The sequence below is a fragment of the Leuciscus leuciscus genome, assembly GCF_965113295.1.
Source record: "Leuciscus leuciscus genome assembly, chromosome: 3".
Lineage (NCBI taxonomy): Eukaryota > Metazoa > Chordata > Actinopteri > Cypriniformes > Leuciscidae > Leuciscus > Leuciscus leuciscus.
Window position 1 is genome coordinate 21,347,871 of NC_138727.1, and position 18,083 is coordinate 21,365,953.

The 18,083-nt window shown below is 42.8% G+C and overlaps 1 protein-coding gene and 1 long non-coding RNA gene across 3 annotated transcripts in view; one reads left to right on the forward strand and one right to left on the reverse strand.

Moving 5' to 3' along the window:
• coro2aa (coronin 2Aa) overlaps nucleotides 1-12,886 on the forward strand; it is a 30,218-nt gene extending 17,332 nt beyond the window's left edge. For both annotated transcript variants that reach the window (XM_082165662.1, XM_082165663.1), the window contains exons 7-12: nucleotides 1,181-1,285; nucleotides 1,390-1,486; nucleotides 9,766-9,878; nucleotides 9,963-10,053; nucleotides 11,013-11,299; nucleotides 11,432-12,886. In XM_082165662.1, coding sequence (XP_082021788.1) covers nucleotides 1,181-1,285; nucleotides 1,390-1,486; nucleotides 9,766-9,878; nucleotides 9,963-10,053; nucleotides 11,013-11,299; nucleotides 11,432-11,563 — 825 coding nt within the window. In that variant the 3' untranslated portion in view covers nucleotides 11,564-12,886. The remainder of the gene's footprint in view (nucleotides 1-1,180; nucleotides 1,286-1,389; nucleotides 1,487-9,765; nucleotides 9,879-9,962; nucleotides 10,054-11,012; nucleotides 11,300-11,431) is intronic.
• LOC309495836 lies at nucleotides 12,270-17,168 on the reverse strand. Its single transcript, XR_014204840.1, has 2 exons — nucleotides 15,624-17,168; nucleotides 12,270-15,529 (listed from the first exon to the last, which is right to left on the reverse strand). It is a non-coding gene; the product is annotated as an uncharacterized lncRNA (long non-coding RNA).
• Between the last annotated feature and the right edge of the window lie 915 nt (nucleotides 17,169-18,083).

The window sequence follows — 18,083 nt, forward strand, 5'->3', positions numbered from 1 at the left end:
TTAAAAAAAAAAAAAGTTATTGTTCCCAAACTTTTGAACGGTAGTGTATATTGTTACAAAAGATTTCTATTCTAAATAAATACAGTTCTTTTTAACTTTTTATTCATCAAATAATCCTGAACAAAGTATCTCAGGTTATAAAAAAAATATTAAGCAGCACAACTGTTTCCAACATTGATCATACATCAGCATATTAGAATGATTTCTGAAGGATCATAAGACACCAAAGACTGGAGTACTTGCTGATGAAAATTCAGCTTTGCATCACAAAAATAAATTACATTTTAAAGTATATTACAGTAACTGATAACTTTTAAGTCCTATAAATCATAGCACAACTAATTATTTGTTTTGTTTTTTAATTACGTTCTAAAACAAAATAACAAATGTGTACACATGTGTACACAATAGTACACTGGTAGAGATAAACTGAAATATTTATATAAACAATCTATATTCACAAAAATAGATGTCAATTTTCAACAAAATTCTAAATGGCAGAAGATTTAGCTGAAACCCATGGGTGCAATAAACTGAGCATAAAGAAAGTCTCTTATGCTCACCAAGGCTGCATTTATTTGTTCAAAAATACAGTAAAATCATAAATGTTATAAAATATTATTACAATTTAAAATAGTTTTTTTCAGGTTCTTCGATGAATAAAACAGGTCAAAAGAACAGTGTTTATTTGAAAAATATTTTCTTTGTCATGTTTGATCAGTTTAGGCCTTTTTTAACTGTTAGTGGCACTAGAGTATTTGAGATGAACTTTTCATTCCAAAAACAGAGGAATTCACTAATTCACATTTTAAATATCTGGGGCATTTTTCCTCACTTCAGGTGTTGTTTTTAATGGGTTAAATCTGACTCTGTTTGGAATGGACCTATCTAGATACTAGCTCCAGTTTGACAGGTCCATCCTCAACAGTCCATGACTCACTTTAGATTTCCCCCTAGTGTCACAATCATGCTATCACAATCATTACAATGCTTTTCTGTCTACTTTCCTATGGGATAGTGACATAAATATGGATCTAATGCAGATACAGTTCTAATTTTTGTATTTGTAATAACTTTATATGGGTATTTTTGATTCAGGGATTTGGTTTAAAGAAACCAGTACTGTTTAGATTAGATGTGTTGAGTCCTAAACTTACATGTACATGCATATGTTCTGCAGGAGGACCTCTCTCAGCCGTCTTATGCAGAGGACTTGGACGGCTCCTCCGGTGTCCTCTTCCCTTTTTATGACTCTGACACACACATGCTTTACATTGCTGGAAAAGTGAGTGCATATAACCTGGACTACCAGATTGGAAAATAGTGTTTTAGTGCTGTATTGATGATAAAGGTAATTAATGGATAACACAATCCTCCTTCAATCTTTAGGGTGATGGAAATATCAGATACTATGAAATCAGCCCGGAGAAGCCATATGTGCATTATTTGACTGAATACCGATCTCTTCTACCACAGAAGGGAATGGGTGAGTACTATAGATGCAAAGCCTACATGTGCACAAACACAGACTTATGAAAATAATTCATAAATTCATAAATAATTCATAAATTTCATAAATTCATAAAATTCCCGATTCCAACTCCATCTCTTGCACAAGTAGTCAAAACAGCAGTAACATAATTTGAATAGTATGGATGGTTTAAAAGCTGGCTCATCCTTGCTACTTAAGAAGTTTTTTGCAATTTATGTCACTAATCAGGTTGGGTAAGTAAATACTTTAAATGCTTTAGGTGTCTGAAAAGCACTTAACATAGCACTTGTACATAAATATAGATTGGTTAAAGAATGTTCCGCTTAATCTGTATCACATGGCTACATACTGTAACATGCCTGTCTCGACTGAACAGACTTCATAATTTAACATGTTTAGAGACACCCCCCAAAAAAAAGTATGCAAAAACTTAAATGTATCAATGTTTTCTAAAGAACTGCATTAGAAAACAAAATATTACATTAAAAAGAAGGCATAAGCACATTTTTGAAGCAAACTATTTCACAAAAAGTGCTTCTTACTCTGTAAAAATTACTGTTCATTCTGATAAGTTTACATCCAAAAGATAATTCTGAGAATAACTCTAGCATCATTTGTTTGCAGATGCCACTTGGTTTGCCATTTTATTATAATACAGTTATTAATAAACAACAACTGTACTTGCAGATAATATAAAAAATTATGAAATAAAAAGCCAGTTAATTGTACTTAAAGAATTCACTTTCATGACTATGTTTCTTAACACAATAAAAAATACAAATGTATTTAAATACATGACTTAAACGTTTCAACAGAAGTGACATTGAAGTGTATATCTAGTTTACCATAAATAAACGTACATCAGTACATTCATGTTCATATATTTTTTTTTTTACCTCTAAATGACTAGATTTTATCAGTTATTTAATTTAATAATATAATTTAAGCACATTCTTTCAACTTAAATACAAAATAATTCCATGACAAGCAAAAACAGGTCAAAAAGTCTCACATTGAGTGTCTCTACCGTTCCCTTTCGTGGTCACTCCGAGTTACGTCGGATGACGACGATTGGGGTTTCGCTTAGAAGCCTATCACCTTCGAGTATATAAAACGAGCCAATGGCAATGAAATGCCATGGGTCTGCGGAATTTGCATAGCGTAACTCCGCCCGCCGCAGGGGGTATATAAGGAAGTACGCTGGCACAATGCAGATATGTTTTCGCTTCGGAGCCGAGAACTTCTCCACTCCTGCAAGCCAAATATTCTGAGTTAGTCTTCTCTTACCTTCGAGACGAGCGAACTCTCCGGTGTTGGTGTGACGGCGATTTCAGCGAGTGCTCACTACCCTGCTGATCTTGTCAGTGATCTGACAGATAGTGTGTTTCTCCCTGTTCGCTTCAGCATCCGCGGAGTTTTTCCTCTCACAAAAAGAGCATTGCACGTGGCACGTCTTTTTAAAGATGCCTCGCCCGTGCACTTCTGGTTGCGGTGGCGAGATATTTTTCTCTGATGGGCACGATCGCTGCTTAGCGTGTTTGGGCGTTGATCACGCTAAAGCAGCGTTCGTGGATGACTCATGTTCCCACTGCGGGAACATGACCATCTCTATGCTGCGGTCGAGACTCAATGAGCTCACTAGAGCGAGAGTCCCCCTACCCACACCCCGATCTACTGGTCCCGAGAGGGCTAGTACTTCGGCTGGTGGTCGGGGTGACCTGAGGGTGACTGTGTGGGACATACCGCCGACACGTCCACGGTCCACACACCCCTCTCCAGCATCAGCACCCGCGAGTGTTCAAACTGAGACCGCTGGTCCCTCTTCGGAGCCCCAGCGCGTCTCGTTTGGAGCTCCAGAGGAAGATACTATGTCTATCGCTGCATCACAAGGTGGGCGCGAGTCCTCGGGAAGTGAGGATTCGGCTGTGTTGCCGCCCTCGGGCGTGCCAGCATTGCCCGAGTCTGATCCCGAGCTGACCGCCATGCTTTCCCGGGCAGCCGCGGCCATTGGTATTGAGTGGTCCCCGCCACCTGATCCAGTGCGCTCGCGGCTGGATGATTGGTTTTTGGGAGCGGCCGCTGACACCCGTCGCCGCCCAACCCCAATACCATTCTTCCCGGAAGTGCATGAGGAAGTCACGCGGTCCTGGAAGGCTCCCATGTCTTCCCGTGATCGTTCGTCGGCTTTCTCCGCCTTTCCTCCCCTCGATAGAGCTGATGCTTGTGGGTACACTGGGATTCCCACGGTTGAACGTTCTGTCGCGATGCAGCTGTGTCCGACAAGCGCTTCATCACGTGGTGATCCTAAGCACCCGTCCAAAGCCTATAGATTCTCGTCTACCATGGTGGCGAAATCTTACAGAGCGGCGGGACAGGCAGCTGCCTCTTTGCATGCCATGGCCATCTTACAGGTCTACCAGGCCAAGATGCTTCGTGACATGCACGAGGGTAGGACAGACCCAGGGCTCTTCGATGAGCTGCGCGCCGCCACCGACCTCGCTCTCCGGGCGACGAAGGTGACCGCGCGCTCCCTGGGTTTGGTGATGTCCACAGCTGTGGTCCAGGAGAGACATCTCTGGCTGAACCTGGCTGATATGCGTGAGCCCGAGCGGACTCGTCTGCTTGACGCTCCCATATCCCAGGCCGGCCTTTTCGGCGGTGCAGTCGAGGACTTTGCCCAACAGTTCTCGACTGCTCAGAAGCAGACTGAGGCGATTAAGCACATTCTGCCCCGACGCTCTGCTGCTCAGCCGTCGGTACAGAATCCTCAGCCTGCTCGCCGCCGAGGGCGCCCTCCCGCGGCTCCCGCCCCTCCCGCACGGCCCCAGCAGCAGCCTTCATCTGGGCCGCGTCGTGGAGGAAGCCGTAGGAAGGCGCCACAGCCCTCTCCAGCCCCGCAGCCCGCTAAACGCCAGGCTAAGCGGCGCTCCTGAGACGGGCAGCTCAGGATTGGCTTTCTTTTCTCTACAGGAGGTGGTAGCAGGGCCACTCCTTCCCCCGGTGGAGGGCCGGGGGAGAATCTTTTGTTCTCCACTCCCCGCTGCTCGTCCCACGACGGGCAGCACCCTAATGTGGTTAAAGAAAGAATCGAAATCCCCAATCCTGAGCCTACAGAGCCAGAGGGCCGCAGTGCGCGCCACCCTCGGGTCCCGCCACTGCCGCCCTCCTCTGTCCCAGAGGTCTGGGATGACAGCACGCGCCGCCCACGGGCCACGCTCCTCTCATCCCCCTCTGTCGCCAGACCCCTGCCAGAGCACGCCCCCGTGGGACGCGCGCCCTCCCCTGGCCTCCTCTGGCAGGACGCGGTTAATGACCGTGCCCCCGCACAGGGCCGCGATGCCACCCTCGCCGGTGCCGGTCATTCCGCCTCGCTGCCCCACCGACGGTACGTCTGTGGTTCGTATGACCCCGCTGGTGCACTTTCTGGAGGCCTGGCTAGAGCTTCCCAGACTGTCCCGCTGGGTCGCGAGAACCATCAGGCTCGGCTACGCGATTCAGTTCGCGCGATCTCCTCCCCGCTTCAGCGGAGTCCGCTTCACTATGGTCGGTGGCAATGCCCCTGTCATGAGAGCGGAGGTCGTCACCCTGCTGGCGAAGGGTGCGATCGAGATTGTCCCTCCAGCCGAAATGAAGTCCGGCTTCTACAGCCCTTACTTCATTGTACCCAAGAAGTCCGGTGGGTTACGGCCAATCCTCGACGGACTCGACGGACTTGAACCGCTCCCTTCACAGGCTGCCGTTCAAGATCCTAACGGCCAAACACATCCTCCAGTGTGTGCGGCCGCAGGATTGGTTTGCAGCGATCGACCTGAAGGACGCCTACTTCCATGTCTCCATTTTACCTCGACACAGACCGTTTCTACGGTTTGCTTTCGAGGGGCAGGCATACCAGTACGCGGTTCTCCCTTTCGGGCTAGCCCTGTCTCCTCGCGTCTTTACGAAGGTCGTCAAGGCAGCCCTTGTTCCCCTTCGGGAACACGGGGTTCGCATCCTGAACTATCTCGACGACTGGCTTATCCTAGCTCACTCTCGAGACCAGGTTTGCGAACACAGGGACCTAGTGCTCCGGCACCTAGTCCGTCTGGGCCTTCGGGTCAACTGGGAGAAGAGCAAACTCTGCCCCGTGCAGAGGATCTCTTTTCTCGGTATGGAGATCGACTCGGTCGCCATGTGCGCGCAGCTTACGAGCGAGCGCGCGCAGTCACTGCTGACTTGTCTTCGTCAGTTCGAGGACAAGAGTGCGGTTCCACTGAAACTTTTTCAGAGGCTCCTGGGGCATATGGCATCCGCAGCCGCAGTAACGCCGCTGGGATTGCTTCATATGAGACCGCTTCAGCTTTGGCTTCGCGATCGAGTCCCGAGGTGGGCATGGCAACACGGCACGCTCCGAGTCCCAGTGACTCCAGCCTGCCGTCAGACCTTCTCCCCGTGGGCGAACCTCAATTTTCTACGGGCCGGAGTGCCCTTAGAACGAGTTTCCCGGCATGTTGTTGTGTCAACAGATGCCTCCAACACGGGCTGGGGCGCCATGTGCAATGGTCATGCTGCCGCGGGCTCCTGGACAGGACCCCAGCGCCTTTGGCATGTCAATTGCCTCGAGTTGCTGGCTGTACGTCTCGCCCTGCACCGCTTCCATGCGCTGCTCAGGGGCCAGCACGTACTAGTCCGATCAGACAATACCGCAACAGTAGCGTACATCAACCACCAGGGTGGTCTACGCTCCCGCCGTATGTCGCAACTCGCTCGCCACCTCCTCATATGGAGTCAGAAGCATCTGAGGTCGCTTCGAGCCATTTATATCCCGGGACACCTGAACCAGGCGGGCTGTCTCGAGTTCGGCCTCTCGCTGGAGAATGGCGACTCCATCCCCAGACGGCCCAGCTGATTTGGGATCAGTTCGGCGACGCACAGGTAGACCTGTTTGCCTCCCACGACTCGTCCCATTGCGACCTGTTTTACTCCCTGACCGAGGGCACGCTCGGCACGGATGCACTGGCGCACAGCTGGCCGCGGGGCCTACGGAAGTATGCGTTTCCCCCAGTGAGCCTTCTTGCGCAGACCTTGCGCAAGATCAGGGAGGACGAGGAGCAGGTCATTTTGGTTGCCCCGTATTGGCCCAACCGGACCTGGTTCTCCGAACTAGTACTCCTCGCGACAGCACCTCCCTGGCCAATTCCTCTGAGGAAGGACCTCTTTTCTCAGGGACGGGGCACCTTATGGCACCCTCGTCCCGATCTTTGGAACCTCCATGTGTGGCTCCTGGACGGGACGAGGCAGGTTTGAGTACCCTACCACCTGCGGTGGTGGCTACCATCACTTCCGCTAGAGCATCGTCCACGAGACATGCCTATGCGTTGAAGTGGAACCTCTTCGTCAACTGGTGTTCTTCTAAACATCAAGAACCCACGAAATGCCCGATCAGTGTCGTGCTTTCCTTCCTGCAAGAAGGGTTGGAGCGAAGGCTGTCTCCCTCCACCCTGAAAGTGTATGTTGCCGCCATTGCCGCACATCACGAAGCAGTTGATGGTAAGTCTCTGGGAAGGCACGACCTGATCGTCAGGTTCCTGAGGGGAGCGAGGAGACTAAATCCTCCTCGTCCTCCCTTCGTACCCTCTTGGGACCTCTCAGTGGTTCTAACTGCCCTGCAGAGTGCTCCATTTGAGCCTTTACAGTCAGTGGAGCTTAAGTTCCTGTCAATGAAGACAGCGCTCCTGGTTGCATTGGCCTCCATCAAGAGGGTAGGGGACCTGCAGGCATTTTCGGTTGACGAAGCGTGCCTGGAATTCGGGCCGGCTAACTCTCACGTGATCCTGAGACCCCGGCTTGGATACGTGCCCAAGGTTCCTACCACACCCTTTCGAGACCAGGTAGTGAACCTGCAAGCGCTGCCCTTGGAGGAGGCAGACCCAGCCTTGGCACTGCTCTGTCCAGTACGCGCCCTCCGTGCTTACGTAGACAGAACGCGGTGTTTCAGGACCTCAGACCAGCTCTTTGTCTGTCATGGTGGGAAGCTGAAGGGAAAGGCTCTCTCAAAGCAAAGGTTATCCCACTGGATAGTGGATACCATTACTTTGGCATACCAGCAGCAAGGTCGTCCGTGCCCCCTTGGTGTGAAAGCCCACTCCACACGTAGTGTGGCTTCCTCTTGGGCTCTAGCGCATGGCGCCTCGCTAACAGACATTTGTAGAGCTGCAGGCTGGGCGACACCCAACACATTCGCGAGATTCTATAATCTCCGAGTAGAGCCAGTTTCTTCTCATGTACTCGCTTCAACCAGCCGGTGCTAGATTCTGCTCAGGTGTCTTCGCTTGCACGGCATTCCTCTCCACGGACGGGATACGTGCGATATTTCTCTCAGGTGAGTCTGAGTTTCCTCCAGCACTGGTTACGTCAACGCCTGAGTTATGCCAATCTGCCATAACGCAGCTTTTGCGCTTGACTAGGTGCCTCCATGTGCATGGTTCCCCCTCTGGGCGACCCCCACATGTGTATTCCACTGTAAGTCTCCTTGTGAGCGTGTGTCTTTCCCTTGGCAAGCCACCTTGCCACCCCTGGGGTTTAAAATTCCACCTGCGGCTGGACACCCCAGTGATTTTCCATATGCAGCCCTCTGGGTCATATGTGTATTCTAAGTCCCCCCCATCAATGGCTGGGCATAACTGCATATTTCTCTCTGGAGATATGCTTCCCAGTGTACCTTGGTATCCCTGTGTTAAGTAGGACTCCTTCGTTCGTGCTAGTCTCACAACAGGGAGCTCAGACTTACGCAGGGCACTGGAAGACAGCCGAGGTGGCGTGATTAGACTGGAACCCCAATCGTCGTCATCCGACGTAACTCGGAGTGACCACGAAAGGGAACGTCTCGGTTACGGATGTAACCCTCGTTCCCTGAGTGGGAACGGAGACGTTACGTCTTCCTGCCACTTCCGCTGTACCGCTGAAAAACGCCTGGGGCTAGTCTCGGCTCCTCAGCGAAGACATATCTGCATTGTGCCAGCGTACTTCCTTATATATCCCCTGCGGCGGGCGGAGTTACGCTATGCAAATTCCGCAGACCCATGGCATTTCATTGCCATTGGCTCGTTTTATATACTCGAAGGTGATAGGCTTCTAAGCGAAACCCCAATCGTCGTCATCCGACGTAACGTCTCCGTTCCCACTCAGGGAACGAGGGTTACATCCGTAACCCGAGACGATCTCTTGTGGGGAAAAAAATAACATAACATGATATTTCATGACTCTTGCCACTAGAGGCCCTTATAGCTCTATATAGATCAAATAAACTGTTCCGCTGGGTCCTAAAGTCATTTTCTTTCTTCAGTTTGCATTCAGGTACATATTTAGACATTTTAAAATCCATTTTTGGATAAGTTTTAGCATTTTTAGTTTTAATTTAGAGTATTTTTTAGGTTTGCATTTATACCGAAGTGTCAGATTTTGTAACAAGTTAGTAAGGTGGACAGCAGAAAAAAAAGAAAAGAAAAAAGTAAAACCTTGAAGAAAATTAATTTGAAAATGCTGATTTTGATTAATAAATAAAATGCATTGTGAATCAATCAAAACTAACTTTAGCTGGACAATAACTTTATTCTAGAGCTGCTGTAAAGCCAAAACAATCTCTGTTACTTTAATTTCCTATTATAACTGTAACGCTGCTTTGAAACAATCTATATTGTTACAGTAAAAGTGCTATATAAATGAAGGTGACTTTCTGGATTGTGGCAGATATAAAAAATATTTTGACAAATTAAAAAAAAAATCCCCATTTTCCCCCATTTTCCATTCATTGCTATGGGGGTCAAATTACGTTTTTATTTTTAATACAACCACTAAAACTTGTGGAATCCACTCAATTTGTGTGTGTGTGTGTGTGTGTGTGTGTGTGTGTGTGTGTGTGTGTGTGTGTGTGTGTGTGTGTGTGTGTGTGTGTGTGTGTGTGTGTGTGTGTGTGTGTGTGTGTGTGTGTGTTCCAAGTTCGAGTGTGATAAAAGACACTAAGTCTTGAACCACTCAGATTAACACTCAATTTAAAAAAAAGAAAATGAATTCCCGAAAAGAGCATAAACTATAATACATTTTGCAATTAACAATTAAGTGTCAGATGCAATTAACATGCAATTAAGTGTCAGAAAACATTTCATTTAGTTCACACTTCGAAGAAGTACGTTTTAAAGTATATTGTTTCTATTTGAATATTCTTTTCGAAAGCATGCTAAAGTGTAATTATTTTTCACAAGGGTGATTTTCTACTCAGAACATGTGTTCTCTTTCAGGTGTCATGCCAAAGAGAGGGCTTGATGTGTGTTCCTGTGAAGTCTTCAGATTCTACAAACTAGTGACAATCAAAAGTCTCATAGAACCTCTATCCATGATTGTTCCACGAAGGGTATGATCCTGTTCTCACATCCATAAAAATACATGTAACAAAGTAGAGCTACTTCAAGAGATGTGTTTGTGTTCTGTTCTGCAGTCAGAGTCCTATCAAGAGGACATTTACCCCATGACAGCTGGGAACAAGCCCGCCATGACAGCAGATGAGTGGATTAGTGGTCTAGACAAAGGTCAGAGAGTCTTTAAAAGGAATTTTCTGTCATCATTTTCTTACCCTCAAACCAACCTTCTTTCTTCCGTGAAACAAAAAAGTAGAAATTTTGTAGAACATCTAAGCTGCTGTTTTCCATTCCATTCCATGTTGATTTTATAGCTTCATAAATTAACCATAAAAGCACCATAAAAAGCATAAAAGTGGCTCAACTTGCTAAGTGGCCATTTTAGTCTCTTGCACTTTAATAGACTTAAATAGCCACTTAGCACGTTTGGCCAGTTTTATGCTGGGAACAAGGGTTATTTAAGAGATAGTATATAAGACAGAACACCAAACACCTACACTACCATTCAAAAGTGTGGGCTTAGCAAGATTTTTTTTAAATGTTTTATGTGTCTCTTATGCTCACCAAGGCTGCACTAATCAAAAATAGGACAAAAAATACAGTAAAACAGTTATGTTGTGAAATATTATTGCAATTTAAAATAGTTATTTTTCTATTTTAATATATTTTTAAAATGTAGATTTGTCCTGTGATGGCAAAGCTGAATTTTCAGCAGCCATTACTCTGATCCTTAAGCAGTCACATGATTCTTCAGAAATAATTTTAACATGCTGATTTTGTGCTCAAGATACAATTGTGATTAGTATTAGTGTTGAAAACAGTTGTGCTGCTTAATATTTTTGTGGAAACCATGATCAATCAGGATTATTTGATAAATAGAAAGTTCAAAGGAACAGCATTTATTTGAAATATATATATATTTTTGTAACAATGTAAAAGGTTACTGTCACTTTTGATCAATTGAATGCATCCTTGCTGAATAAAAGTATTAAACGTTGGATTGGTAGTGCTTGCATTATTGGTACATATGATGTTATAAAAAATAAATTATGAAACAGCAGAGTTTTTTGGTTGATTCAGAGAATAGATCTGAGACTCTGCCTCAATTATACTTGCTTTTTACTCTGCAGGTCCCTTGATGATGTCTCTGAGGCCTGGAAGTAAACTGGACTCATATGTGGAGGTGGGCTTGAGTAAAGGCCCAACCGACTCGACGGAGACACGCCATTCTCGCAGTCGGCCAGGGCTGTCACAGCTGATTCATGAACGTCTGGATGCCAAAGAGGAGAACGTGTGCAAAGAATCCCGCCCTACCTTGCTGCTCCCATCCACAGATGAAAACAGCAGCTCTACAACCTATGTCAGCAACGGACAACTAAATTCCACGCACTGCTCGCCACCAAAAACAGAGAACGAGGTATGGTACATATATAGTACATATATAGTATATGCAGTGACCTGTCAGTAACTTTACTAAAGGGCTGCTCACCTCAAAAGTGTTTTCATACTTTCCTCTAATGTGTGTTTATGTATGTGTTTCTGCATATAGCTCCGACAAATGTTTTACAAGCAGCAAGAAGAGATCCGAAGGTTGAGGGAGCTTCTTAACCAGAAGGATGTGCGGATGAAACAGTTGGAATTGGAGATCAAAAATGTGAAAAACTCACAAGCCACTCTTTGAGAGAAACTGTCAAAAGCCTTGTCTTATTCACTAACATTCACACAAGAACTTTCTGCTCATGAATTATGCTGTAAAGGTGTGGTCACGTTTACCATTGCTCAGCAAAATTTCGTGGGCAAAATCCAGTCATTTCAATAGGAATTCGCGCTAACGGGAGTTTCGTGTGAGGAAGGAAAATTTTGTTTGTGTTCAAGTTGGCCACAGAAAGCTGCTTTTTTTAAAGTGACTGTGTGTGAGTGGGACTTCATGCATCGCTACACTATTGACAATGCACAATGGAGCTTTTTTGCCCCCGAAATTTCGCTAACATGACCGCCCCTTATGGTAACAGGCTACATTCTCATTACTAGCATCTCTTAATGAAAGTCATTCCTTGTATGCACGTTTTGTGCACATAAATACTGTACAACCTCCATGGTAGTTTTTTTTTAACACTTTAGCACTATGCAAACATTTTTTTAGATTGTGATCATACTTGTTTAAAGGCTTAAATACGTGTGTTTTGTTTTATAAATTGGGTTATTTGTGATTATTTGTGAATAACATGAGATTTTTTATTTTCCTGATTAATTTTCTATTATGTGTATTGAGTGATGTGGCAAGAAAGTTTGATAATGGAAATCCGAATTGTTTTGAACAAAGGGACATACATTTGAAAATGTAAATTCTTAACATGTACATTATCATCTTATGTTTAAGTTTGTTTTGTGTGTGTGTGTGTGTGTGTGTGTGTGTTTAAATGCTGTTAAAAGAGTTTACTAGATCCCAGCATGCACTGATGAAGCACTATTGTGGGAACTGGCTGGGGTTCTCACAATACCTAAGGAAAGTCTAGTTTAGGTTCAGTAATTTCCTTCAAGCTCATTCTGTAACACGTTTGCTGTGAACTGCCAAAATGCATGCAAGTACCATGATATTTTAATGGTTTACCATGTGTTTCACTTAAAACCAACCAGTTTGTTATGTAAATTAAAAACAGTGACCCATTAGGAGCCCCTGATACAATGCTTAGTTTCACAAATTTGGAAAAGCCATAATTTTTAACAAATATTTTAATAATGTTTTGTTTATATATGGATCTGTACATGCACACATCAGAATATATAATGGAATAAGAGGTTAAAGATGCTATTTTAAGTGTTGTTGCTCAAATATTTCTCCAAATTATTTACTAAATGTTGTCCAATAAGCCTTGATTGCAGTCTCTTCTTTAATCCTAACACAAATAAATCAGATAATCTGGGTGATCAGGTAAAATAGGCCAGATAAAAGGCTTTCTGAGTTACAATAAGGCATTTACTGCAAATAAATATTTGTCTCAACTGTTCTTGTAGGCTGAGTTTTCTAGGGCAAACTGATCAGATTCTTAGGATAGAGAGACACAATGGTAACATTTTAAGTCAAGTCAAGTCACCTTAATTAATTTTAATACAGATTGTATCAAGGCAGCTTCACAGTGATAACATGAAAATAATACAACAAAGTTTGTTTCTAGAAGAAAACTGCGTCATCGTCCACCTTAAGTAAGGCAGGTCAATAATATTGTTGAATACTAAATGTCCCCAACTAAGCAAGCCAAAAGCCAAGGCAACAGTGGCAAGGAACCAAACCTCCATCAGGTGACAGAATGGAGAAAAAAGCTTCCAGGCTCAGTCGGGGGCCAGTTCTCTTCTGGCCAACGAACGAACAGTGTATGATTATGATTCAGGCAGTATTACAGGTCAGAAGTCAGATTGTATCAGAACATTCAGAATATTTATCCAGTTCCATCTGGTTGGAAGTCGAAGTCATCACGGCGGCAAGGAGACGAGTTTGTTGAGGATTAGTGCCGATGGCTGTCGTGTCGATGAGGCCTTCACAGGGCTGATGAGGCTGGCACTTCAGGGATGCGTTGTGGTCGTGTCTAGGCGCAGGTCCACCATCTGATCTGGAAACGGCCCGGATCCAGATGACTTCAGTAAACCTCGGAATAAACATAAAGACTAACATTAGCGTAGATGCCATTCTTCTTATGATGTAACAAGTACATCAGGTGTTATAGGAAGTGTCCCTGATTCCGGCTGACCTAATCCATGCAGCCTAATAATCATTTAACTGATTTGAATAATAGAAATGTATAATGTTCTAAATGAATGCCAGGTAAAAGTGATGCATTTTTAGTTTAGATTTAAACTGACAGAGTGCGTCTGCTTCCCGGACAATGTTAGGAAGAATGTTCCAAAGTTTTGGTGCTAAATAGGAGAAGGCTCTACCACCTGCAGTTGATTTTGATATTCTAGGTTTTATCAACTGGCCAGAATTTTGAGATCGCAGTAGACGTGAAAGACTATAATGCATTAACAGCTCGCTCAAGTACTGGGGAGCTAAACCATTTAGTAATTTAGTGCTTTGTAAGTAGTCCGCAATATTTTAAAATGTATACGATGTTTAATAGGGAGCCAATGCAGTGTTGACAGAACGCGGCTAATACGGTCATACTTTCTGGTTCTAATGAGAACTCTAGCTGCAGCATTTTGGACCAAATGGACTTTGTTTATTAAGCATGCAGGGCAACCACCCAGTAGAGCATTACAATAATCTAGCCTTGAGATCATGAACTCATGAACTAACTGTTCCACATTTTTCATTGAAAGCATATGTCGTAATTTAGATATATTTCTAAGATGGAAGAATGCGGTTTTACAGATACTAGAAACGTGGCTTTCAAATGAAAGATTGGTATCAAAGAGCACACCTAGGTTCCTAACCGTCGACGAAGGTTTGACAGAGCAGCCATCAATTGTTAGACAGTATTCTGGGTTAATACGTGCAGAGGTTTTTTGCCCAATAATTGTAAACTCTGTTTTTTCAGAATTAAGTTGTAGGAAATGACTAGTCATCCAAATTTTTATATCAGCTATGCATTCCATTAATTTTGTGAACTGGTGCTTTTCGTCGGGGCGCGTAGAAATATAGAGCTGAGTATCATCAGCATAACAATGAAAACTAATTCCATGCTTCCGCATGTACAGGGTGAACAGCAACGGTCCTAGTACTGAGCCTTGTGGTACTCCATACTGAACTTTTGATCGATATGACATTCATTTACTGCAACAAACTGATAACGGTCAGATAAGTATGATTTAAACCATGCTAGTGCAATTCCAATGCCAACATAATTTTCGAGTCTATTCAAAAGAATGTTGTGGTCGATGGTATCAAATGCAGTAACACTAATAGAGAGATACAACCACGATCTGATAATAAGAGCAAATCATTTGTAACTCTAATGAGAGCTGTCTCAGTACTATGATATGGTCTAAATCCTGACTGGAAATCCTTGCAGATACCATTTCTTTCTAAAAAGGAACATTAAGTTAGTGAGGATACTGCCTTTTCTATTAATTTTGACAGAAAAGGTAGATTTGAGATCTATTAGTATACTTCTTTTAAACTAAACATAAGAAAGTATACTTTCAGTCTACATTTTATATACTTCTCAAAAATATACTTTATGTACTTCTCAGAATTACACTTAAGTGTACTTGACTTGTACTGAGAGAAAAGTCCAAGTATATTTGGCCAGAACTTGTACTCAATCTTTTGATCGAGATATACTTAAAAGTATAATTAAGTATTCAAAGTATACTTGGCTTGTAGTTGTGTTAACTCTTTTGATCGAGTAGCCTATTAAATATACTTTTTTTTTTTTTTTACATAGTTTTTCATATACAGTTTTATGAAACCTACATTGTTTGAAAATATTGATTAGAATATTGATATAAAACAGATATGTTTCTAATTCTGCGCACCTGATTCTGTAGGATAGTCCACTGGTAGTGTATAGGAATTTACACTAATTCTACTTTTCCCCACCATTGACTGAATTTTCCAGCTATCCATGTTTTCACTGTTATACGGTAGGGGGCGCTATGACACATCTCTTAGTGCAGAATCTCTGGATCAAGACAGACACAGAAGAAGAAGCTGAAACAAGTAATAGAAGATTGCTCTCTCAAATGTAAAATAACGTGATCATCAAACATTAAACAGCGTGTAAATCCAAACGGCTTAATATTACCAAATGAAATGAAGCGTAACCCATGAAGAGAAAATGACTGTGTAGCTTTGGGGGTGTTGGACTCGATCTACTCCATCTGTGTTTTGATCATCGTTATGAATCTGATCAGAGCGTAGCCTAGTCTTTGACAAAAATACGATTTTCTCAACTTTTTTTTTTTTTAAATGTTGCCTTTTCTTGAAACTTACCGACATACAAGTGCTGATACAAAAAGATGCACGAAGCTAATAAACTGTTTTTTTTATTAACCCTTTAAAACCGGATGTGTCGTCGACGACAGCCAACCAAGCTGTATTCATGTCACTGTAACTCTTCAACCGTTTGCACTATCAAAATAATTCAAATAGTTCCTGAAAGTAGACATCAAGCGCTTTTCGCCAATATACGCCTTATTACGGTAATGTCATGCTTTCCGTCTGCAAATGACAGCAGCGCGGGATGGAAGGATTTGAACAGAGAGATACGACGCGCGGCAGGTTAGAGTGTTTTGGATTGCATAAAATAATAAAAGAAACGAACAAATACATGGCGAAAGAAGTGTTAGACAGCAGAAGATAATTGTGATGATTTTTAATGAAACTTGGGAGGCGGATGGCCGTTACTCTTTCACGTATCTTTTGTAGCATGTGGTGTGTGCATGCCTATGAATGCGTGCATTTGTATGTGTGCGTGTATGAAAAAAAGTGTCCTAAATGAAAACTGTGCAAACCAATGTCACAAAAAGACGTGTATATAAGTATTATAGTTCATTTTTCAACTTTAAAGTGTTAGTTTCTTTCGTTCATGATTTTTTTCTAAATACAAATCAGTAAATTCTATTTACAAACTCACCACAGCATGCACAGCATGTGGTGTGTGCATGCCTATGAATGCGTGCATTTGTATGTGTGCGTGTATGAAAAAAAGTGTCCTAAATGAAAACTGTGCAAACCAATGTCACAAAAAGACGTGTATATAAGTATTATAGTTCATTTTTCAACTTTAAAGTGTTAGTTTCTTTCGTTCATGATTTTTTTCTAAATACAAATCAGTAAATTCTATTTACAAACTCACCACACACAGTAATGGTCAATAACTGTAATTTGTTGAAAGCTTATCTTTTTCTGAAAAAGATGACACCTTGCACATGAAGAGAGCACGTTGTTTTAAGATTTTACAGTCAAAAAATCTAATTCTGTGAAAAACACCTATTTTAGCTTCAGGGTTCTAAAGGGTACAGTTAAAGGTATTTTTCAAGTATAAAAAATAATATCTACATTTGAACATAGTAGTATACTGCACGTGCAAAAATAATATATAAATAGTAAACTATGTATAATGTTAAGTTCACTTAAAGAAAACTTACAAGTATACTTGCAGTATAAACTACTAAACTAGTAGTTTACTGAGAGTAGGCCTACACTTCAGTGTGTAGGCTACTTTCATAAAACAAAAAAATTTACTAGTATTAAAATAGTTAACTACCAGTATACTTATAAGTTCACTTGTAGTACAGATGCATTACAAATGAGAAACCTATTTGTGTACTTAAAGTTCATTTTCTTACACTTAATAACTTAAAGTGTCATTTTCTTACACTTAAAATATTATCAATCTTGTAAGTAAAGAAAGTTGAAAAATGAACTATAATACTTATAAGCGTTCACACACAACCCGTAAAAATGCCGTAAAGACACGTGACATCGATGTGACTTGTAATCTCAGCAGCGTCTTAAGTTTGCTTATGAGCTGCGATCTCTCTCTCGAGAAACCACGCTTGTGCATTTTTTTCTCTGATTCGATCATAAAATTGCGCTTTACGTACCGTTTCACAGCTGGCGAACGATCCCGGCTTCAGCGTCATCACTACGACACGGCATTATTACGGCTTTTGTTCACACAGCGCGCGTTCCGGGACTGAACACGGCAATGTTACTAGGTCCCGACCATAGACTGTAAAGGTCCCGACCCGGCATCGATCCCGGCATAAATCCCGGGTCGAGTTTGCGTTCACACAGAAGCCGCTCTGGCAATTTGCCGGGTTCAAAGCGCTGTGTGAAAGGGGCTAGAAAGGGGCTTATGACGCATACTTTTATATACTAAAAGTGGGCCAATTTAGTCCCAAGCAGTATTGAAATATACACTTTCAAGTTTACTACAAGTACACATTGATATTAGTATACTTATAAAGTATACTTAAAAATATACTTTAACATTACTTAAGTATAAGTAAAATAAGTTCATAAAATGAACTTGAAGTATACTTCTTTTTCATAAGGGTGTAATTGACTAATTCTCTAGGATCAAGTTGCGTTTTTTTAATAAGAGGTTTAATAATAGCCAGCTTAAAAGTTTTCGGTACATATCCTAGTGACAAAGATGAATTAATGATTTTAAGAAGAGGATCTATGACCTCTGGAAGCATCTCTTTAGGGTCAAACATACATGTTGTTGAGTTAGAGGATTTAACGAGTTTAGTAA